This window comes from Arvicola amphibius, chromosome 10 (genome assembly GCF_903992535.2).
Source record: "Arvicola amphibius chromosome 10, mArvAmp1.2, whole genome shotgun sequence".
Taxonomy (NCBI): Eukaryota; Metazoa; Chordata; class Mammalia; order Rodentia; family Cricetidae; genus Arvicola; species Arvicola amphibius.
The window spans coordinates 39,982,356-40,007,942 of NC_052056.1; the positions used below are offsets into that span (position 1 = coordinate 39,982,356).

Genomic DNA, 25,587 nt, shown 5'->3' on the forward strand with positions numbered 1-25,587 from the left:
CAGAGTGGGGAATGCTAGGCAAAGGAGTATATGCTATCTCAGGAGGCCTGGGGTGAGATTTCATCATCCAACCTAGAAAGGCACAACATTTAAAACTTGGAAACTGCTTAGTCCTTCTGGAATCTTCCATTTAATATTTCCAGACCAAAGCTAACTGCAAGCAACTAAAGCTAAAGAAAGCAAAACCAAAGACTAGAGAAGTGTTGCCCACATAGTTCAGTCTGTTTCCTCCCCATCGGGTTCTCCTTGGTGTAGGGCTGGCGCGTCTCCTCTGGTATCTCCTGTACACTCCAACACAGATGCTCCTTCAGCAATGGGGAGAGGAAACAAAGCTGGACAGTACCCAGCTGCTTCCACTTCATTAAATCACATTCAAATGGCACAGGAATCACCTTTTATTCTTATTAAAGTGAAACTAAATGCGTTGAGGCCCACAGTTTGAAGGCCCAAAGGAAGATGATTTCACAGGCCATTTCTTTTACCTAGTTCATTCTCTTTTCAGTCACTACTAGAGAACATTCTTAAAAGACTGGGGAGAGAATAGGTAATCCAGACAATCCAGTTTTATTCTTTTGGGAAGTCCTTTACTTGCACAAAATCTAGCAAGATAGAGAAATATTAAGTGTTCAGATGGACCAATGATCAGTATAGATAAGAAAATGCCACCCAATTCTATGGGTTATTTCTCGGTTCTGTTGTGAGTTTTGTGGGTACGTATTTTTGAAACAGGGACTCATGTAGCTCATACTAACTGCACATCATTTTTCTCAGCCTCCCAAGCAGCTGGGATTAGTGTGTGGCACCAGCTTTGATGGCCTAATTCTTCATGTGGAGAGAGAAGGTAAGAAGCAAGTCACTGCAACCACAGGTGCCAGCACCTGCACTTGTCAGGGCGAGAAGTAGCCTGGCACTGGCGTTCCTAGACACACAGAGCCCCTCATCCTCAGTCTTTGCCTTGTTGATCTGGTGATGGAGGGTTCCTAGGGAGGTCCAGCAGCTCCTGGATTCTCTGAGCATCTTCCTCAGGCCGAATCTTCTCTAAGCCACTTTCAATTTCCTCAGGGAGGAGTTCAGTGAATTGCAGTTTTCTTCTCCTACGATCAAAGGATAAACACGCATCAAGCTCTGCTTCAGCACTCGTCCTTACAGACTCCAAACAAAACGGCAAAATGTCTATCGCACCCTCCATGACAACTTACGAGCAAACACTGGCCTTTGCACTCACAGTACAACACTTCTCTCTCTTACCCTGCTGTCCACCCATGATCTCCACATCACCAAAATGGACACTGAACACCCAACAAAATCCAGGACACTGTCCTGCAGTTCTCCCAAGGGATGAATGAGAGCTAAAGTATACATTTCAAACTGGGCTGTCCTCCTACCCTTCAGACTCGGGGGGCGTGAGTGCCCGCCACCATGTAAACGCTCTCACCAGAGCTTGTCTCAACTCATAAGACTGCACTGGTGATCTAGGTGACATCATACAGGCAACTCTACAGATACATATTTATGAAGAGTAGAATCTAATTCTACTAATTTCTAAGAGATTACTCATTTTCCTAAATAGAACCTTAGTAACTATCTTCTTTTCTTTTGGTTTTTCAAGGGATTTTTTTAAAATTTGATTTGGATTTTTTCCCCCTTTTTTCTTTTTTGGTTTTTCGAGACAGGGTTTCTCTGTAGCTTTGGAGTCTGTCTTGGAACTCACTTTGTAGACCAGGCTGGCCTCAGACTCACAGAGATCTGCCTGCCTCTGCCTCCTGAGTGCTGGGATTAAAGGTGTGCGCGGCCCAGCTTAGTAACTTTCTTTAATTATCAAGGCCACCTACATCTTAAGTGTCAACGCAATCAAATTGACCATTTTTCTATCATAACTTTACAGCCAGTCTTCTATATTTTCTGCCAGGATGATTTCTAAAATGGATTTATTTCTCTGTTATTTTCAAGCACAGAAACTCAGACATAAAAGTGACATACACATTTGAACTAGCCCTTCCTAGGAATAAATAGTGAAACCTACTCTAATTTCTGTCAAGCTGAGATTTAAGCCCAGGCTCCGAATCAAGGCTTTGCTCTCCTACAGCACTTCAGTACTTGGGAAGAGACCTACAAAGATCCATCACAAATGTCCATTTGTGTTTCTGTGTGTCTGTGTAACCAAAAAACTTCAAATAAAATCCCTGGGGGAAAAACCCTGCTTATTTGTCCAATAGGAAAAGCAGCAGCAGACAGAGGCAGGCTGATCTCTCTGAGTTCAAGGCCGGTCTGGTTTATAGAGTGAACTCCAGGACAGTCAAGGCTACAGAGAAACCCCATCTCAAAAATCAAAAAAAAAAAAAAAAAAAAAAAAAGGGCAGCGGCCATGCCAGCAGCTCTCATCTCAGACCCCAGGAGCTGACCGTGATGAGCATCCACACCTGATCAGGAGTGCTAGAAGGCAGCGGCCAGGAGAGCCTGCACAGTCTATACAGGGTCAGCCTCAGGGTCACCACCTTAGCCTACAAACTGGAGATTACTGAACCAGGCCCGCAAGCCCAGCTATTAGGAGGCTGACAAAAGAGGATCACAGGTACAGAGGCCAGTCTGGGCAACGTGGTGAGATAATGGAGACTTGGTTCAGTGTACTTGTTTAGCACTGGGAAGGTCTCCAGCACTGAAAACAAATATTGTAGCATATGAAATGATGAGACAGAAGCAAACATTTTCATAACCCACAGGGGCAACCCATCCACAAACAACTATTTTATCTACCTCATTTCTTCATCTAAATCAAGAAGTAAAATTTCAAATATGGACACATTCATCCACCCTCTCTCCCTCCCTCCTTCTCCCTCCTTCTCCCTCCCTCCCTCCCTCCCTCTCTCCCTCTCCCTCTCCCTCTCTCTCTCTCTCTCTGTGTGTGTGTGTGTAAAACCAAGTAATACCACATAAACCAAGCTGACCAAGGTGATCACCCTTCCTCAGCTCCCTGACACTTTAAAAAGTATCCATCTGCATTTCCCCCTGCAGGGGAGTATTACAGAGGAAGGCAGAGGGTTAAGAGCTGGAGGAACTAGAACATGGTGAACACTGCCTTCCAGGCATGGACTGGCCACAGCCTTATGACCTCAGAGGAGCTGTGATTACCTGCATGAGACTTGCACAAGGCGGGCCTGTCAGCATTCCTTCATGGGCCAGCATGGGGTTCAGGAGGCCCTGCCCATCCCTGCGTATTTATTTATAGGCAGTTCATGTTTACTGGGGAAGCAGAAGACACTTTCTTCAGCACAGCCACATGCAAGTTGGCCATGCTCCTGTAGATAACTATGCACCAATGTTCTTGTAGTAACGGTAATTCTTTTGTAGTCACAAAAGAAAAAGGAAGAAAAGGAGGAAGGACAGACAGACCTAAAGCAAGATCCTGATCAGACTAAAAATAAAATTGGGGTCTTTCATTTTTCCAATCCCTTAATGAAACAGAATTAAACGACAACACAGATGAAGAGGGCGGAAGACTTGGCACACCATCGTCTTTGAACTGTGTGGTAGTTGGGAGAGCCCCTGCGTCATAATGTGGGCTGTCTAGGAAGTCAGACCAGCAGTCTTCACACGCTCCTTACCACTCTTCCAGTTTCTGCTCACGGAAAGCCTTCTGGTCCTTCTGCCTTCTCTCCTGGACTGTCTCATCACAGTAAGCCTGCAGTGCCATCAACAGGCTTCCCATGGGCGTGCTGAGGGAAAACAGGAAGTTCAAGGAGAAAGTCATGAGCCCACCTGACACAGGACTGTCCCTGCCCATCAACAGCAGAGCCCGCTGTCAGATATGGAAGCATTTGACAATTTAAACACCTCTTTCAAACAGAAAAAACATACTGAGGCCATTTCCCTCCTGGGTTGAACAACAAAAACAATCATTGTAGCTTCCTTGATTGGTATGAAACAGTAACAGATCTAGAAATTGGTTCTTTCTTTCTTAAAATCATGAATAAGAAATAAACCAAGACAAAGAAGGAAATACATATTTATAACTAGCTCAATTAAGCTGCTCCAAACTGGAAGCTTCTCAAAAAGGAATGACTAGTTCATTCAGGTCATTACCAGCCCCTGGAGGACAAGACCTGTGGAGGGGATGGTAGATTGGGACGAAGATGCTACTGGCTTTAAGGGACGGGCCATCAAAACATTTTATAACTGACAGCTGCTACGTCAGCAGCCATGTACGAAGAGATGGACAGAGGTGCTGGAGAGAAGGTGTTGCAGTAAGAGCTCTTACTGCTCTCTCAGAGGACCCAGGTTTGTTTCATACTGCCTGTAACTCTGACTCCAAAGGACCCGAAGCCCTGCACACGAATACACGCAGGTACTCGTAAGCATACAGAAAATAAGAAGAAACTTCTTTAGGGGCTGGTAAAGTGCTTGTCATGCATGGGTGTTGAGTTTGCATCCCCAGCACCCATATAAAATCAGGTGTGGCAGTATCCCCAGGGCTTGCTTACTACCCGAAGTGTAGGGAGAGGCACTGCTATTCTGAACATGGACGGCATGGATGTGGGTGGCCTCTAGGAACAGAAAGGGAGTGTCTGGCTTACAGTCCCAGTGAGGAGTACACATCACAGACCTGTACACTTTAGCTCCCAGACTCATCCAGGTTTATAACAGGGAGTATATAGCTCAATCACGCAATAGTTTTAGCTTTACAGTTCATTTTGGTTTTGGCTTACTGTTAATTTTTGAGACAAGTTCTCATGTAGCCCAAGCTGGCTATGTATCAAAGATGACCTTGACTGCCCATCTTTTATATTCTAAGAGCTGGGACTACAGGTGTGTGCTACCACACAAAGCACTGCTTTGGCTTTTTAAAGGCAACTCCACACCGACTGTGATATCTGTATCACCTTACACTCCTACCAACAGCGCATGCAGATCCCTTTCACTCCCATCCTTGCCAACACAGACTAAACGAATATACCAAACATCTAAAGTTAACATTATTATAATGGGTATGTGATACACACAAGGGCACAATTCCCAGACAAAAACAGCCCAAATCTAAAGCAAGAAGAGTCAGCTGGGCGATGGTGCTGCATGTCTTTAATCCCAGCACTCATAAGGCAGAGACAGGCAAATCTCTGTGAGTTCTAGGCCCAGCGTAGTTACAGAGTGAGTTCCAGGACAGCCAGAGATACACAAAGAAATGTTGTCTTGGAAAACAACAACAACAAAAAGGATAAACAAAGCAAACTGTTGGAGAACCACTTTGGTGCTGCTGTGGAGGCTGAAGGACTTTGGATACAGACTTCCTTTCACAGATGAGCTGGAACACGCCGCCACAAGTAGGTGAGGCATGCTGACACGTTTAGTGGTAAGCATTTATAAAATCTCAAGTAATTTAACCAAAAAGGGAAAGAACGGAAGAATGAACGTACCTCATATACATACAGAGATCTAAATAACAAATATGGAAATGTTAGTAATTGGTGAATCCAAGTAAAAGCCACGTGCAGTCTTTGAGTTTTGTTGCTGTTTGATTTTTGAATAGTACTAGAACTTAGCCTTGTGCATTCTGGGTAAATGCTGTCACTGACCTACATTCCCAGTCCTGATATGGGTCTTTATAGAAGGTATGTGTCATCCCCGCCCTACCCTCACCCGCTTTGTTTTTCGAGACAGGGTTTTCTGTGTAGCCCTAGCTGTCTTGGAACTTGCTTTGTCAACCAGGCTGGTCTTGAACTCAGAGATTTGCCTGCCTCTGCCACCCAAGTGCTGGGATTAAAGGCATGAACCACCAAGTCAGGTTTTGTAGGGTCTTTTGTTTTTGTTTTTGGAGACAGGGTTTCTTTGCAGCTTTGGAGACTGCCCTGGAACTCACTCTGTAGACCAGTCTGGCCTCGAACTCACAAAGATCCACCTGCCTCTGGCGTGCACCACCACCGCCCAGCTCATAGGGTCTTAATATATTCATTAATCCAACTTTTCTGTAGGCTTGAAATTGTTCAATTTTTTAGCATTTTAGCTAGGGAAGAAAACTTTAACTAAAATATGTATCTGGTTAAACAAAACAAATACAATTTTAAAATACTACAAAACACACGTCCTATATGAACAATTTTCTGTTAGTTTTTCTTGCTCCTCATGAATGTTTTTGTTTAAATTACAAGTAATTTCAGGAACTGGTGATGTTTAAACATATTTTACCCAGTGAAAAGGAATCTTGAATATACATGCTATTTAACTCCATGGTGCTGTTATTACTGTTTTAATTATACAGTTATGACTATAAATAACACAAGTGGACAGTCAGAGCTGGAGATATCGTTCAGCGATAAAGAATTAACATTGTTCTTGTAGAGGACCTGAGTTTTATTCCTAGCATTCATATCAGGCAGCTTACAACTGCCTGGAACTCCAACTCCAAAGGACCCAACACTCCTTGGGGACATACACAGACATACACATGTATGCATAAATAATAAACCTCTCATAGCCCCCCTCCCCACAATAAGGAACTGAACAGTCACAGCCATTGTCAATACAGGACATACACTGTTTAAAGACTGTGAGGACTAAATTTGTTCTTTTTAACTGACACCTTTAGGAGAAAACCCATTTAGACTTCACCATGTGAAGACTTACCCTAACAAAGCTCCAATGATACCACCAGCCACCAGGCCTCGAATACCTAGGTTTACTCTAAAAAGACCTCCCGTGACAGCTATTTAAAAGGAGAAAAAAAAGAGGCAATATTAGATCATCTTTAAATGCTAGACTTCTACTCTTATACAGTAAGAACAAAGACCTCTAGGTGAACCTTCTGAACCCACCATGAACAGTGTCATGACATCCAGGAAGGTAACTTTCTGTCCACTCCACAGACAAAGAAAGAAAATATTTCGTAAATACTTTAACATTTTAAACATCCTGGGTGTTAAGTGGTGGTGGCACATGCCTTTACTCTCACACTTGGGAAGCAGCGGTAAATGGATCTCTGAGTTCAAGGTCAGCCTGGTCTCCAGAGTGAGTTCCAGGACAGTCAGAGCTACACAGAGAAATTATCTTAAAAAACAAAAACAAAGAATCACCACAAAATAAATAAAGTAAGTAAGTAAGTAAATAAGTAAATCCCTCCATCTCTCCTACGGCTCTACGACCACTCTTTTTTCTTTGCCCATTTTCTCTTACAGCTCACACCTCCTTCATGTCTTTCCTCTTTGAGGCAAATGAAGAGAGAGCAGCGACAACAAAAGCCTTGGCCCCGCCTCACCCATCTGCACGCCGGCTGCACCGCACAGGCAGACCCGCAGAGGCAGCGGTTAGCATGGGGTGCCACCTGGTGACCGACACAGGGGGTGCACCTCTTTTCACTACAATTTCATTTCTACAACACTCATTTAATCTTCCTTTCTAAAAACAGGGTCTCATGTAACCCAGCAGGGACCTTGAACTTCAGGCCTCCACTTTCTGGGTGCTGAGATTACAGCCATGCACCACCACCTCCAGTCGACGTGGTGGTCCATGCATGCTAAGCCAGCATGCTACCAACGGGGATACACACATTCCAGCTATTTTCCCCTTCATTGTGCACTATACAACTAAGGACATCTTAGGTGGCAAAAATTTTCAGGTGTTTATCTGAGGTTTTTATTTCTATTTAACTATTATATTTTCATTTAAAATTTTCTAAATTAACAAGAATAAAAACCACTTTTAATCTCATTACTCAGAAACGACTAGTCTTCCAAACAAAATGCTAAGAAACAAAACAGAGCCATGTTATTTATACATATTTAACTTTTTTTCTCTGAATATATTATTAAATTACATTATCATTAAATTTTCCGTTTCGGCCTGATGTTGGTGGTGCATACCTTTAATCCCAGCACTTGGGAGGCAGAGGCAGGAGGATCTCAGTGAGTTCAAGGCCAGCCTAGTCTACAAGAGCTAGTTCCAGGACAGTCAAGGCTGTTACACAGAGAAACTGTCTCCCCCCCCGAAAAAAATTCAGCTTCAGCTTTAATATTAAAGTTTCCTACATGATTCTATTACAGGATTGCATGGACATTCAGACATTCCACATATTTTTATCTTAACACCAGTTTTCTACTTGTAAATGTTTTAAATAAAGGCACTCCTGCACGTAAATCTTTATACATTTGATAGCTTCTTTAAAATGAACTCACAGAAATGAAATTTGGGGATAAGGGGTATGAACATTTTTATTTTAAAGAAAATTTTTATTTCAGAATGTGAATTTGGGAGGGGGTGTGACCAGCACACCTGCTGTTAACTGCTGAGTCATCTCTCCAGCCCCAAGGCGTGGTGGCTATTCTTGCTGGTCAACTTGACTACACCTGGAATTAACTAAAGTCCAAAAATTGAGGGGCATATCTGTGAGGGCTTTTTGCTTAACTTGAAATAGGAAGATGCACTTCTAATCTGAATCTTTAATCTGGCCTACACCTTCTGCTGGAAACCTCTGTAAGCACAGGAAGAAGGGAACTTTTGCTCTTGCTTGGCCAGCACGTCCACTAGCATTAGAGCCTACTTCTTCAGATTCTGGCACACACTGCAGACCAGCTGAGACAGTTAGCCTCATGGACTGAGCCATTACTGGATTCTTAGACCTTCTGTTCGGAGGTAGCCATTGTTGGATTAGCTGGACAACAACAAATCCCATTTCTATATAATATAGAGGTTCATTCTGTAAGTTCTGTTACCCATAGAAACCCCTGACTAATATACCAAGGTATGAACATTTTTAAGACTTTGAACTTAAATTACTATGCTGCTATTCAAAAAAGGTACACACAGTTACCTCCAATTCAAAATATGCAACTGTACACTCCCCTCCATTTTTTTTTCTTTGAGAAAGAGACAATGAGGGCCTTGTATAGCACAGACTGGCCTGGAACTCACTATGCAGCCAGGATTTGTGATCCTCTTGTCTCCAGCTCTCAAGAGTTCAAGTTAAAGGTATATACAACCACATATGGATCTTCTACATTCTGAGTTGATGAGCACCAATTTCACAGGCTTTAAAAATGGCAGCTAAACTTAAATTACATTTCTCTTAACTATAGAGAAAGGTGAGTAATTAGTCACCTGTGTTATTTGTGTCAGTTAAGTCTTTTTTTTTCTAAATTATTTATTATGTATATAATGTTCTGTCTGCATGTACACCTGTCCGCCAGAAGAGGGCACCAGGTCTCATAGATGGTTGTGAGCCACCATGTGGTTGCTGGGAATTGAACTCAGGACCTCTGGAAGAGCAGCCAGTGCTCTTAACCTCTGAGCCATCTCTCCAGCCCCAGTTAAATCTTTTTTGTTGTTGTTTATTTCATCTCCAATTAAGATATCCTTTCTTTTTGATATATAGGAGTTTTTATTGAGTACTATCTGAACACATTATTACTCAGGGATCATTTCACATTTAATGTCTTCTGTAGTAGTTTATGCCAACCAAAACTATTTATAATTTCCTATAACTTAATTTTTATGCTTTAAAACATACACATAAACAAACATATATTTATATATCTTCCTACTCAGAAAGCTAATACATATGCAGCTATATTTCCCCCTAACATTTCATCAATTTTTACTTAAGTATTTTATAATGAATCTTATATTTCATTATATTAAATACTATTGCAATTTGATTTCTTTCCACACAGTTAATAACTGTTATTAAGCCCATGAACTGTCAATCCTCTCTTCATGGATCTAATATATCACCTTTAGTTTAGATAGACCCATACACTTAGTCTTTATTTCTAATTCTTTGAAGTCTGTCCAATAACTCTGCAAACAACCACAGTATGCTATATATTGTTTTTTATTCATGTTTGGATTTTACATGGAAAGATTCCCTAATTCTTTAGGGAAATGTTTTGCTATGCTCATAGAATCTGCATTTTAGACAGATGTTACATAGTTTATCAAGTTCTCTATTAAAACAAAAACAACTGTAGCTTTTATTTGATTGCTTTTCACTTAAAAACTGAGATGAAAAGGCCAGTTTAGTTTTTGTGGTATGTAGAGGCACTTAAAATAGTTCAGAGTTTAACATATCATCATAGGCTTTCTAATAGTACAGCCCCTAACAAGCCTAGGCTGCTCCAAGCCCTGGCCATAGACTGTTTAGCTTATACCAAGACTTTCGAAAGCATCTAAATCTGCACGCTGTGTGCACCAGGCAGACTTCAGGTGTTTGTGCTAAAGTATAATGGTCCTTATGAGACTGTGCAAAACAGACAAGCACATTAACAGGGCACAGTCTCATAAGAGAAGGAATTTTTCTTTTTCTTTTTTTTCTTTTTTTGATTTTTCAAGACAGAGTTTCTCTGTGCAGGCTTGACTGTCCTGGTATGCACAGAGATCTGCCTGTCTCTGCCTCCTGAGTGCTGGGATTAAAGATGTGTGCCACCATCACGCAGCAATATGGAGCTTTCTTAGTCATAAAAGTCAAGTCTCAGTTAAAAACCAAAACAAAACAAGCCAGTTTAGGTATAAACTGCCAAGGTGTGAATCTCCGCAGTTATTTTTCTTGGAGTTTTCTAAACTTCTTAGATGAACAGATTAACACATTCAAATTTGGAGAGGTTATTGTGTTTCTTTTCCCCAAATATTTTCCCTGCCTTCTCTCCCTTTCCTGTCTAGTATCTCCACTACACATTAGTACACTCAGTGCATTTGCCTCACTCCTAAAATTCTGTCTTTCAGAGGAAATGATCTGTACTGATCAAGCTTCAAGTTCATTCAACTCTGTTCCTCCACCACCTGGCTAAGCTTTTTTTAGCCGGGTGGTGGTGGTACACACTAATCCCAGCACTTGGGAGGCAGAGGCAGACAGATCTCTGAGTTCGAGGCCAGTCTTGTCTACAGAATGAGTTCCAGGACAACCAGGGCTACACAGAGAGACCATCTGTCTCAAAAAAAGAAGCAACAAAAACAAAACCAATTTTTTTTCATACACAGTCTTCCTCTACAGCCCACACTGCTCAGACTCGAGGTGTTCCTCCTGTCTTCGCTGTCCAGTTGATGAGATCACAGGTGGGAGCCACCATGCCTGGTTGATTCTTTCCTCTGCTCTCTTAAATCTATGGTTCAGTTCTCTAAGAAAAATTTAAAAGTATTTTTGTACACATACAACTGCACATTTGTGTGTTGGTGTATGTGTGCACATGTATGCATGTATGTGTGTACATATGTACCATAGCATGTATGTAAAGTTCAAAGGAGAACTTCAGGTTATGGGTCCTCATTCTCCACTTAGTTGAGATAAGGGTCTCTTTGTTGTCTTTCCATAGGTTACAGCAATCTGGCTGGGCCCCAAAGAGTCTAAGGATGCTCTTATCTCTGTATCCCATCTCCCAGTAGGAGTGTTGCAATCACAGATACTTGTGCCATGTATCTGACTCGTACATTGGTTCTGAGGATTTGAACTTAGTCCCTTACATTTACATGGCAAGTAGTTTTACCCACTGAGTTCTATCTCTAGTTGTCCAGTAAATTTTTAATTTCCAGTACTTCATTACCAACACCAGCTATTTCAATTTGATTACCTTAAACTTTCCTATCTTCACCATTACATTTTGATTGGACATTATTTGGGCTCTTTTGTCAGCATGTAGTTCCCTTCTACCTGACAGTAATTTCCACCCACCCCATATTTTTCCATGTCTTGTTGCTATTGCTGTTGAAAATGAACATTTTGCTGGGTTGCGTGGTGCACATCCTTAATCCCAGGATTTGGGAGGTAGGCGCAAGCAGATCTCTGTGAGTTCAAGGTCTACAAAGTGAGTTCCAGGACAGCCAAGACTGTTTCATAGAAAAACTCTGTCTCAAACGCACAAAAAACAAAAACAAAACAAAAAGAAAAAAAAAAAAGAAAATGAACTTTTTCTTTTTGAGACAAAGGTTCATGTGGCCCATTCTAGCCTCAAGCTCTCTACATAGACAAGAGTGAGTCTGATTTTCTGATTTTCTCACCTCCATCTCCCAAGTGCTGGGATTATGAGCATGTGCTACAACTTACAGCTCGAAAACAAACTCGTAAAGCAATATATTTTAGCAGCTCCTGAGCTGAACCGTGTCCCTCCCATGCTGAGGGTCTGCATTTAGGTAGTGATTTGCCTACATCAAATCTATGTGTTTTCCTAAAGAGCACAGCCACTGATGTCTGTTCTGAGTTCTTATTTTTATGTCTGACTTCCTGAGAAGATTCAGTCAACAATTCCAAGTTGTAATTAAAGCTTGGCCAACAAACCTATCCGTGGCTTAGCAGACACATTTAAACTTCAGTTTACATTGTCCTTCCTAGCTTCCACACTGTGTCCACAAGAGCTCACACGACCAAAGAAAAAGAGCTTCTAAGGCCCATGCTAGTCTCTCCTGAGCACACATAGATCACCATTATTACCCTCTCTATTTGTTTCTTTTTTTCTTTTTTTAAGATACAGAGGCTTTACGTGCTGCCTGCGTTGGCCTTGAACTTGTGGCCTCAAATGATTCTCCTGTCTCAGCCTCTCAAGCAGCTACCTCTGGTTTTATTGTCTCCTCAACAGTTCCATTAAAATCCAGCCTGGTTTGCTAGTCTGTGGCTCACGCCAAATGGATCAGAACCTTAGGGTAGCTAGGTTAGAAGTCCCTGACTGCTTTAAACAACTTCCTAGACGTGGACTTTCCTGTGCTCTCTCCCAGGGGGTGCAAAGTGCAAGGATGACAGGCACCTGTCGCCACACATGGCTCCTCTGCTCTATTTTTAAAGCTCATTTTAAGTGGTGTGTCACCGTGAGAGGAAAAGAGCTTTAAACAAAACTAAACTCTTACCATGACACCCATCTCACCTCAAGCTACTTCCCTTCCCTGTGCTTGAAACATCAGCATGCTTCAGCAGAACATCTCCAGTGATTTCCTCTTGACACCCCTCTATCCCACTATCCTGCAGTTTGCTCCTCCCTAACCTGCAGGTGTCAGTTTAAATGATCTGAAAGACTCAATGACCTGTCGATGTCCCATTATTTGCTACTTTCTGTGATAGGAGCTGGGGTTTTTTTGGTTTGTTTGTTTTTGCCCATCCTCATGGGTAAAATTTAATGAAAGCAAAGATCATGTCTGCTTTAATAACTGCAAATGGTCAACTATGAGGCTATTTGTAAGCATATTTTCTATGAATATTGAAAAGAATATAGTGTGAAGTCAATCAAAAAATTCCACAGTTTTGACTCATAAATCCTATATATTCTAAACCATACATGAAACTAAAATATGAACAAGAATAAAACACCTTACCTCCAGCAATGACAAAATGGCTCAAGGAATTTTTATTTCGATACACTGTTAGTCCAGTGTTCACTGTGCTGAGAAGAAGGGAGGAAAACAAAACATTTCATTAAAAGTACAGGCCATTCACCTTCCTAACTGCTATTTCATTGGAATGATAGTTGTAAAACACCCTATTAGGCTAAAGAGGCAGCTCAGCTGGCAGAGTGCTTGCCTACCACGCACAAGGCACGGGTTCAATTCCTGCACCACACCAGACGAGGCATGGGAGTTCATAACTCTAACCCCCGAATTGGGGATTAGGAGGCAGGAGAATCAGAAATCCAAAGTCATCCTCAGCTACACATTCAGACTGGGCTGCATGAGACCCTGTCTTAAAAACAAAAACAGAACCCAGAAATAACAACAGCGACAGTCCGTGTTTGAAACCCTTGTCCTAGTCTAGGCCCCTTCAGCGTGTTCTAGACTAATATGCCTATGGGTTTTTAGGTAAACCAGCTGAAGAATGAAACAAAAGAATCAAATTCCTAAAACAAATACTCATTCAGAAATAGCAACTTAGAAAGAAGGGGTCCGCAGAATTGTCCTTTCTTCAAAACTTTGATTCTAGTCCTGGCATGGCAGCACACTGTAATCTCAGGATTTGGGAGGGTAAGAAGAGTTCAAGTTTGAGGCCAGCCTTGGCTACACAGTGAGTTTAAGTTTAGTCTGAGCTACACAGCAAGATGCTCATCTCAAAAAAATCAAAGAAAAAAAAACCCTATACCTGCTTTTGACCCTAGTTGTTGAGCTCTATCATGGATGCAGAACTAACACTGAACCAATTTCTCACGCACACACAAGTTGTTAAGAAAGGGGCACTGTGGGGTCAGTGGCACGACTCTGGGTAAGGACCCTGAGGCCAAGCCTGACCTGCTTCAGTCCCCAGGGTTACACGGTCAAAGGAGAACTGACTCTTCCAAATTGTTCTTGAACTGCCACATGCATACTATAGCACAGACACGGACACAGACATGGACATACATGTAAAATATTTTTTAAGAGTAAAGACATTATGAGTAAGTTTATGTGCGTGTTCAGTTTCATAGCACCTCCTGCTCAAAGGATGCTCTCCTAAAGAACACTGGCATAGTGGCACATGTCTCAATTCCAGGAGAATCACAGTCTGAAGCTAGTCTAGACTGCACTGTGTTCTAGGTCAGCAAGAGACTCCCCCCTCCCAAAGATGAAGACTCTCTTGCACAACTAAGAACTTACTTGAATATGGTCACGAAGACCGCTGTTCTCCAACTCCAACGCCAGCCATACCGAATGAAGCCCCTTGTGGCAGCTCGGTGTGCACTTTGCTAAAAATAATTTGTTAACATGCGGTGAGGTTCCAAGATACTCTGACATTTTCCTTATTCTAAAACTGTACTGCAGAAATGTCAGCTGCAAATTAATCAGGTACACCTAAATAGAAACACAGGAAAAAATTTTCTAGAACTATCATTAAGTACTAACACTTGAGCAAAAACCTTGGGAGTCAAAGAGAAAAGGGCTAAGATGCTATTGGCTCCTCCCTGTTTGAGAGACAACCATATCTTCTCATGCAGTGCCAGCTACATCCCTGATACATGACGGTGAAGACTGGAAGGTAACATTTGGCTGTACCGGGCACCTCGTTACCAGAACTACTTTTATCTCTAAGAAGTTAATGACCCATTAATAATGACCATTCACTGACTTCAACTACATGGTTTATATGTTCCTGTATGATTCCATCCATTGTAAGTTCCACAGCACGGTCATGGCTCACAATGAGAAGAAACTCATTAACACAGGGAAGGCCATCGCCATGTTCCAGGACAGAGATCCCATCAATAACACATGAAGTGATGCTGGTGACAAGCACCCTGTGGAGTCTACCTGTATATTCACTACTATAGAGAAGGCCAGGGCCCACTTGAAGGGTGGAGCCAAAACCGTTATCATCTCCGCCCCTCCTGATGATCCCAAGCCTGTGATAGATGTGAACCAGGGCAGGTGTAACAACTCACTCAAAATCATAAGCAGTGCCTTCTGTACCACTGACTGTGTACCCTACACTCACCCCTGGGCCAAGGTCATCCATGACAACTCCAGCATCATGGAAGGACTTCATCAGTTGATATACTGCCTCCCAGAAGACCATGGACAGCCCTTTGGGAAACTGTAGCATGGGGCGCGGGGTGGCTCTGCAACTACTAGTGTTGCCATGGTTGCACACAGGGTCATATCAGAGCTATGGGGCAGCTTATGGACATGGCCTTCAGGTTCCTACCCTTGGTAATTCATCATGAGTCTGGCCTGCTGCCTGAAGAAGAAACTGCCAAATAAAATGGCATCAAGAAGGTAGCGAAATACAGATCAGAAGCCATCCTAAAGGGTACACAGAGCTGTATCAAATGCCAGGTTATCTCCCGCATCTTTAATAGTGATACCCACTCTTCCATCTTTGATGCTGAGGTCACTGCCCTCCATGACCGCCCTGTCAAGCTCATTTTCTGGTATGACAACCAATTCAGGCAGGCAACAGAGTGGTGGATCTCGCCCACCTGGCCTTCAAGGACTTAGAAACCCCAGAGTACCCATCCCTACAAGAACACAAGAGGAAGAGAAAGATCCTCTGCTTCTGGGTCCTGACTCAAACCCCAATGCACTGGGCATCTTCCCTCAGTTGCCATCCCAGATCCCCAGAAGTGGAGGGGCTTAGGGAGTCCTACTCTCAAGTACCATCAATAAAGTTCACTGTTGGGCTGGACAGACGGCTCAGCAATTAAGAACACTTGCTAATCTTCCAGAGAACCTGTTCCCAGCACCCACATGGTGGCTCATAACAATCCATAACTCCAGTGCCATTAGCTCCAACACCCTCTTCTGACTTCTGCAAACAGCAGGCATGCCCACGGTACACACACATACACATGCGCCGCATGCACACCTGTGCACAGACAAAACACTCATTCATATTTAAAAAAATGATTTTACTGTAAACCCCACCAGAAGGAAGAAAGGAAGGAAGGGAGGAAAAGAAAAGCTTAAGAAACTCTAGTTTCACACACCTGTGAGGCACAGTGGCACACACCTGTGAGGCAGGCAGACCTCTCTGAGTTTGAGGTCAGCCTGATCTACAGAGTGAGTTCCAGGACAGCCAGAACTGCATAGTAACTCTGTCTCAGGAAAAAAACAAAAAAAGAAAAAGAAAAAGAAAAAGAAAAAGAAAAAGAAAAAGTGTTAGCTTCAACCAACCATCTGCCAATTAAGCAGTAAGCAAAATGACAGTTATAAAATCAGAAATAATAATGCTTCTTACATTCAAGAGAAATGTGTGGGAAAAAAATGTTGAAGAAACAATTAAAAGCAAGGATTAAAATAATATAGGTATGGGAGGAAAGAAGAGAAGGAAAAAATATTTACTGATAATCCTTTATACAAAATTAAAAAAAAAAAAGCTAATGTCTTAGCCAAAAGGAACTAGCCATGAAAGCCTGCAAGCCAAGTTTGAGCCTTTGAACCCACCGAAAAAGCTGGACGCAGAGACCCACATCAGAACTGAAGCACAACTACAGCGAGATGGGAGGAAACAGAAGAGTCACCTAGAAACTTGGCGGCCAGCAAGCCCAGAGTACAGGGAGCTGTGGTAGAAACAGAGTGACCTTGGTGCTCAAGGTAGAAGGTGACTCCCAACAACTGTCCGCTCGACATTCTACACACCTGCGCATACACATATAAAAACTAAAAAAATAATAGTAAAAAGTGAACCCATTACCTCATTTACATTCTCTTCAGGGAAGTATCTTAGCACTAACTAGAGCTTCAGCGGGAAGATCACCACTAGCATCTATTAGGTGGTAAGGACTAACCTCAGAACTGAAAGGTAAGATGGCTGTATCCAGAGCACATTTTTATCTATTAGCCATCACACACCAGGTCTAGTATAACATCATGAGATAAAATTTGTAACTGTAAGGATTGTAAGAAAATCCACATGATGATCCAAACTCCTATATGATCTTCGGCAAGTCAAAACTTCTCTAAGAAGAACCAGTATCGGGGCTGGGAGAACTGGAGATGCTCAGCAGCTAAGAGGGCTTGCTGCTCTTGCAGAGGACCTGAGCTTGGTTCCCAGCACTCATGCAGGACAGCTCACAACTTCCTGTAACTTCAACTCAGGGGATCTGATGTTTTTCTCTGGCTTCTGCAGACACCTACACATATAAGGCGGATACCACACACATGCACATGCAATGCCCCCCCAATTTAAAAAATAAAATAAATCTTTTAAAAAAGTATCAGTATGAACTCATTGTTTTAAAAGACAGCTAACAACACTGACCTAGTGTCTGAATGCATATAGATGATCCAAATATTGATCAAGATACAGACAGACAGACAGACAGACAGACAGACAGACACACACACACACACACCCTCTCTTTCCCCATCCCCAGTCTAAAAACAATAATACCTTGGAAGAATAGAGCACACTGAGTACTCAGGGCTTGATTTCTAAATACCAATCTTCCCTAAAAGAAATAGTAGTTCCACCAGACGTGATAAAGCACGCCATTAATCTCAGCACTGGGGAGGCAAAGGCAGAAGTATCTCTGTGAGTTCAAGTCCAGCCTGGTCTACAGAGAGAGTTCCAGAACAGCCAGGTCTATGTAGATAGACCTTGCCTAAAACAAAACCAAAACAACTCTGAATTCCTTGAAGAAATTGCTACTTTCAAGGAACAGAAAAGTAAAAGTTGAGTCAGCCAGGAATACTGTGAGCTGAAAGCCAGTCTGAACTACCAAGTAAGACCCTTCTTAAAAAATAAAAAAAATCTCAAGGGCAGAGGAACTACCTAAAAGGTTCCAATAGTCCCAAATACATGCCAAATGGAGTATCAGAACAAATGACAGCAATGGAATATAACGCTACTGAATAAATAAAAATCTGAGCACATCTAGACAAAAACAAATCATACATAAGAATCCTGCGCTTCCTACCAGCACTTTGGCATGAACAGAGACATGAGCTATGCTGTGTGAAGACGGCCTATGGCTGCCTGGCTATCCTAGCTTGTGCAGTACACTCTGAAATTCACATCATGAGGAAATTACTTCATGTTTCTCAGAACACTCATTATCACTCCTATTATTATCTACTAATTAAATGGGTGAATAAATTAATATAACGGGGTGACTACTACTTAGAATGTAAGAACATATGCTAGAACTAGAAAAAGGCCATTCAACAATCATGACAGTAAAAACCATTTTGAGTAAGAATGAACTGAATTCTAAAAGCACAGAGTAAATGAAAATGGGATATTTATAAAATCTCAGGGTCTCTAACAAGTCTATAAAATACGTATTTTCTTAAAGGAGAAAACATAGTAACTTTATATTATAGGAACCCGGCAGATCTCATCTTACCCAAGTAACAAGAATTCACATCAAGAGTCAGAGAACAAACAGGATGTTTCTGAAACAAGGCACTGAAATATCAGTTCTAGGGTACTACAAAAAACAAGTCTCCCCTCTGTCTGTCTGTCGTGTGCAAGTGTGCCACGGCATACACATGGGTCAGAGGACAATTTATTAAGAGTCTGGTCTCTCCTTGCCCCCATCCTGGGGACCAAACTCAGGTTATCCAGCTTGGCAGTAAGCGTCTTTAGCCACTGACCCATCTCAAGGCCCACAAATCTGATGTTTTTGTTTTTTGAGACAGGGTTTCTCTGCGTAGTTCTGGTTGTCCTGGAACTCACTCTGTAGAACGGGCTGGCTTCAAATGCAGAGATCCACCTGCCTCCACCTCCCAACTGGAGGGATTATCTTCAGAACCTCTAAATCTTTCGCCTTTCACGAATCTGAATTCTATCATGAGAAACTGTGGTGGTTTGAAAGAAAATGGCCCCCAAAGGAAGTGGTACTACTTAGGAAGTGTGGCCGTGTGGGAGGAAGTGTGTCACTGCAGAAAGTAGGCTTTGAAGTCTCATATATGTTCAAGCCACTCCCAGTGTCTCAGATTACTTCCTGTTGCCTACCTACCACAAGATGTAAAACTGTCAGCTCTGCCTGGCAGTGGTGGCGCTGGCCTTTAATCCCAGCACTTGAGAGGCAGAGGCAGTCGGATCTCTGTGAGTTCGAGGCCAGTCTGGTCAACAAGAACTAGTTCCAGGACAGGTTCCAAAGCTAAAGAGAAACCCTGTCTCGGAAAAAAAAAATGTCAGCTCCTTCTCCAGCATCATATCTGCCTGCATGCCACCAAGTCCCACTATAATGATAATGGACTAAACCTCTGAAACTGTAAGCCAGCCCCAATGAAATGTTTTCCTTTATGTGAGTTGTCATGGTCATGGTGTCTTCACAACAATAGAAGCCCTAAGACAGAAACTATCAAGTAGCTTTAAATTGAGGGGCATTCTACAAATGGTCAACAATCTTTAAAACTGCCCAAGGGCAAGACTGGCAGGAACTGTTTAGGACTAATGGATTCTAAAGAGGCATGCAGCAAATTCAGTAGGTAATCTATTGTTAGATGCTACACTAGAAAACAATGATATTTCTTTTAGACAGTAGCTGAAGAAGGAGAAAATTCATCTAGGTACTTGAGCATCAGTGTGCCATTGCTGCTAAGTGTAGATCTAACTTCTTCACCCTGACATTCCAAAGTCCTCCCAGCTCAAGACCTAACAAATCTGAAGCATACAGCGAAAGTAAAATTGGTGTAGCCCTATTAGCGCATCAATACTTACCACAGCATCGAAGCGGTTATGATACATTTCCCCCTGACTCTGCTCAATGTAGCGTTTTTTCGCATAAATAAAAGCAGGTATTCCTCCATACGCCCAGCCAATGATGCCTGCTGAAACAGCTGCCCTGAAGATATAGTCAACTTCCTTTGGAATTCTCTCTTGTTCACTAAAACCCAAAAAAGAAAATGTTGCTGGGACGTTATTCAAAATACTGTGTTCCGAATTACCCCAAAGGCTGGTACCACACTTTCTGTGATGGGCAGAATGGATTAAATGCTGCTGTGAGTCCCACAGTGCAGCTACAGAGGAGCAGCACAGGTCAGGTGGAAAGGTGGGCACTGCAGTTACAGCACTCAGGTGGCCGAGGTAAGGGGAGGCATGAGTTGGAAGCGAGCCTTTGCTACATAATGAAACCCTGCTCCAAAACCAAAACAGCAACACATATGTCTCAAACAAATGCACTCTGTGCTATCAGAAAACTAGGCTAGTAACTATCCTTGGAGGAAAGGGCACAGGGGCTCCTGGGATAATGGTAACAATTTCTGGTGTTGCTCGCACATACATGCTCATCTATGAAAACTCAGTAATAAGCACAGTTTGGTATATTTCTAATACTTTCATTTTTAAATTCTAAGCTAATAAATGCTACATGAACTCGAGATTTTTTAATTATTATGTATACAGTGTTCTGTCTGCATGCCAGAAGAGGGCGCCAGACCTCATTATAGATGGTTGTGAGCCACCACGGGTTCCTGGGAATAGAATTCGGGACCCCTGGAAGAGCAACCAGTGCTCTTAACCTCTGAGATATCTTTCCCACTCAATTCATGAGATTTTTAAGAGCAACACATAAAATATGAATTTTAAACACCTGGAACGTGGATTCTAAAGATGTTAAAGCCCAGAGGCCGGAGCGATGGCTCAATGGGTAAGAGAATTTGCTATACTTGCAGAGGACTCTGGTTCAGTTCCCAGCACCCACATGAAGGTTCACAAATGTCTGCAGTTCCAACTGCAGGACATCTGACTCTCCTTGCCCCCTTGGGTATGAAGCACCTGCACAGTGCACACACATACATGCAAACATTCAAACACATGAATAAAAAAACAAATGAATGAATAAATAAATAAATCTCTTTTTTAAGAAAAAAAAAAGAAGTCAAAAGCCTTACTACACACTGGCTTTATGATACACTCAGACTGGTACTACACAGAGCACTGGAAGCCATCACAATGGCCCCAGCTTATGCTCATGACGCTTGAGAGGCTGAGGTGGGAAAATCTCTGAGGCTGGGAGTTCCAGGCCCGCCTGAAGAGCACAGTGAGAATCATCTCTTTATTGAGACAGCATCTCACATTGCCTGGGAACTCCTGATCCTCCCGCCTTCACCTCTGGGGATGGTACTGCAGGCACGGGCCTCCATGCCCAGCTTTAAAATCATACAAGGAGAAAAAATCCTGGGAAAACTTACTATGCAATAGGCAGCATAGGTCAATCTAAAGTAAGGAAGAGCTGTTTAATTCATGTTATGCTTCTCAAATACATAAAAACTAGAACTTTGTTTCCAGGATGAACTCTTAAAATAGTTAAACAATATGGCACTGCTGCAGTGACCCTCCTAAGGGAACCATTATGTACTCTGCGTGCATGCACAAAAGAAGTTAAAACTTTTTAGGAAACAAATCCTTGCATTCATATTAATAGGAAAACTGCCATAATTTAAATTTTACATTGAACAGAACTTTGAAAAGTCATCTACATAAAAACTGATCGGGGTTTAGTTCCCAGAACCCTTCCTGCTGACTTGCAACTACAGGTAAACTCCACTTTCACGGAGCTATGACGTCTCTGTACACATACCACAAAACGAACGCACATATAAAAATGGAGGTGGGAACCCGAGGGAGGAGAGGAAGGAAAGAGCAGAGAAGGGAGAACAGCTGTCACTGTTTCTAGTTTCTTGTGCAAAATAAAACAAAACTGACAATTCTCTCTACCCTCCTCATTTCCCACTTGAAGTATATAGGGCCACTACTGGTCAAGAAAGATCAAAGTCTGAGACCAAATGAAATATGAAAAAGAATATTCGTGTGGACTTCTAAATATAGTTCCCAGTGATTACCATATGACAATAACAGGGGTGGTCCGATTTTTCTAATATATACAATTAGGGTTCGATGCTGTTTTAAGAGAGTGACTTTGAATGAGTGTGACTCAAAACACCAGCGTGCCAACCACGTGCAGAAGGACACTACGAGCAGGGCAGAGAGAACGTCAGCGTTGCGTCACCAGGACCACGCGCTGCGGCCGGCGCCCCCCCAGTCACCCTCCCCACACACCCGAGGCCTTTTTACTCTTTGGCAAACAGCTGCCGGAGGCGGTCCCATCCGGATTCCGGGGAACCGGGTTCGGAGACGCGGGAGAGCGCCTCCCGATCCTCCGCAAAGCCTTGGGAATCCGAGGCCACAGCGCCGGCAGCAAAGACTCGGGGAAAGGGACGCCAGGCCCGGCACAGGAGGCTGCGGGGCGCAGGCGGTGGCGCCTCCATGGCGCCCCCCAACCCGCGGACAGGCACTCTGGGGCCGGCGAGCACCATGGGCGAGGGTGACCTGCACAGAGGACCTCACATCCGGCCCCCGGTCGGCTCAATCGGAAGCACGAGACCGGAAGTTCCGCCCCTATCGGTGCAAAAGGCCGAGGGGAGGGACGACGGCGGAACCCTGGCTGAAAGCTCTTCCGCTTAGGGGAGGGTGAGAGACGGTGGTGCCCCGGAAGTGAGTTGGCGGCGGCGGTATCTTTTCAATGAGCTGCTAAGGTGTTTGCGCCCGGTAGCTGGGGTCTACTGCCCGTTGGTCTGGGGCGGGCTCCGCTCAGCTTAAGATGCTCACGGAGTTAAGTGAGGTGACTCGTTTAAGATGCAGGAAGCCCAGGCAGAAGGCGACCGTAGTTTATGCAGTGCAAGTGGCGTGCAGAAAGAGAGGCGATGTGCCAAGCCCAGGCTTCACCAAGCTTCTCTGGTGGACCGAGCAGAGTTCACCCTTGCCCTGGCATTAGGGGTAGCCGTATAGCTCAAAGATCTGAGAAGGCTTTTTGAAGCATCAGCCGTAGCCATTTTTTATAGCGTGGGTTCCGCTACAAGTATTCGTAGGCTTATTACTCTGAGAGGGCAAAAGATCTAGAATTTTAATCGCTTGATAACTGGAACTATTATTTCCCGTTACCTTCTGCTAAGAACATGTGCTTCGAAGTCTAGTCTTCATTGCAATGCCCTCTCATTGGATGAAGTGTACCATGTCTGGAATTTAAGCCTTTAGGAAGTGGTGCAGGAGGATTATATCAGTTCAAAACCTGATTTGGCCATACATGATGAGGCCGACCAACTCGGGCTTCACAAGACCACAGCATGGTTCCCAGCACCTATATCAGGCCTATCACAACCACCTGTACTCCAGTTCCAGAGTACCATACCAGCTCAGGACTCCCGCGCCCTCGCACACACTTTTAAAAAAATGTATATGGTTCACTATCCGCATATCCACCTACAGACCAGAAGAGGGCATCAGATCCCACTACAGATGACTGTAAGCCACTAAGTGGTTCATGGGAATCAAACTCGGGGACTTCTGGAAAGGCTGTCAATGCTCTTAACTGCTGAACCATCTCTCCAGCCCCTACACTTTTTTTTTCCTTTAAGCAAACCATCAGGGCAAAACCAAAAGAAGTTCACCAAGGTAAAATATTCCCAGTTGGTTTAATCCTCAGCAGTTAGCACGAATCCCATATTCTTTGTGAACTCCTTCACCTACTTCCTTCTTTTCCAGTTACAGTACCCTACCAGATACACAGCTCAGTGGTGCTCTGCAGCCACCTCCACAGTGGAACTTTCACAAGATCTGTGTGTATATATAGTAAGTAGGATTTGGGGAGCCGACTGTGGGACGGGACATCTCTAAGGTGAGGGCCAGAGAAATGCCTTAGATGAAACACCTGTTAACACTTATTGCAGTGTCGTGATTTCCTATTTGCTGAGTTCTCTCAAGAGGACTGAAGCTGAACAGTCATCTCTGCTCTTCCGGATCACCAATCTGTGTTTAACCCAAAGTAGCTGTTATTTCCACCCCACCCCCATCCCCCTATTTCTCTGTGTAGCCTTGGCTGTTCTATACCTTGCTCTATAGACCAGGCTGGCATCAAACTTAGAGGTCTGCCTGCTTCAAGTAATTATCTGTTGAATAAAGAATTGAGATCCTAATACCTGGCTCTAGTTTGCACCTGTTTGGTCCCCGCCCCCCTTTTTTCAAAGGTGGGCACTGGGATTAAGGTTATAAGGCCGGTAACACCAACAAATGGTTGTATTGTCTGTCTGCCTGACCTGAAGGAAAAACTGAGTATTTGCATTTATCTGCCATTCTTGAGGTCTTGGGATTGATCCTCAGATCTGGAGCTAGAGTCATTCTGGAATCAGCGTAGCCTTCGAATGGGGACAGGGCAAAGGCTGGACAGACATTGACAAAACCATTTACATATAACTCAAATATCCCCAGGATCCTGTGTCCTGTAGACAGACACAAATGATAACAGATACATTTCACTAATCCTACAGACCGATTTTGTTGTATTAGGCAGTACTGGGAATTAAACCTATGCCAGGCAAGTGCTCTGCCACTCAGCTATTTTCCAGCCTCAATGATTCATTTGTAAAGTTGCCTTTGCTACCTTGGACCTTGGTTTCTGCTCCCCGTTCTTGCTCTTGCTCATCTCTCTCCAACTCTCTTACTCGGTCAGCCTCCTATATTTCCCAGGCCATCAGAGCTTACCTTCTTGTACCACAGCAAAGTACCCTGCCTCTCCTGTACTCTGATCATTCTGAAGGGTCCCAAAGTCACAAGGTTGTCGTAGGGAGTGATCAAAGCACACTTTAACACACCGCTCTTTCATCCTCAGGACACTGCTTGCAAACAGGGTAGCCATCAGTGAAGGATCTCAATCATCACTGCTTGGAACCACTCCTTGTTCCCCAGCCCATGGAGCTGAACTCTAAACCCAACAGCTTTTCCTGTTGTCAATTTTCTCTTGGGTCAGCAGGTTCCCTTGGGCAGGTTCACCAAGTACAACTCTTAGAAAACACATTATATTTGGTTATACCTTTTCCACAGTAGAGAGGATGAATTTTCTAAGGAGAAAATGGTAAGTCTAGAGCTGAGCTAGCATGAACGATAACAAAATCTTCACAACTATGATCATACGAACCATTTTCCAAGCATACACTTTACATAGTGCTACACGTCATTCTCAAACCATATACACTGAGGTACACAGAACAGTATAAAATCTGAGGAACTTTTGTCGTTTTCAAAACAAAGATACCCCTTGCTACTCAAGAGGGCAAGAGAGGATCTGTATTGATCCACTTCTTACAATGCATCTCATCCACTCTGAAGTCAGTAACCGAGCAATTTAAAAATAGAATTTAGTTAGGTCAGGTGAATGTGTCAGTCCGTCCCCCACTCACCCGTCCCCCCACAGTTCTCCAGTAACTGTTCTGTGTGAGGCACTG

General features: G+C 43.2%; 1 protein-coding gene across 1 annotated transcript; it reads right to left on the reverse strand.

Annotated features, from left to right (window-relative positions):
- Positions 1 to 545: 545 nt before the first annotated feature.
- Positions 546 to 22,674, reverse strand: Timmdc1 (translocase of inner mitochondrial membrane domain containing 1). Its single transcript, XM_038346130.2, has 7 exons — positions 22,385 to 22,674; positions 20,030 to 20,195; positions 14,521 to 14,609; positions 13,273 to 13,340; positions 6,616 to 6,694; positions 3,603 to 3,713; positions 546 to 1,094 (listed from the first exon to the last, which is right to left on the reverse strand). Exons 1-7 carry the CDS (start codon positions 22,624 to 22,626, stop codon positions 944 to 946), a joined length of 906 nt encoding a protein of 301 aa, XP_038202058.1. The 5' UTR covers positions 22,627 to 22,674; the 3' UTR covers positions 546 to 943.
- Positions 22,675 to 25,587: the final 2,913 nt, after the last annotated feature.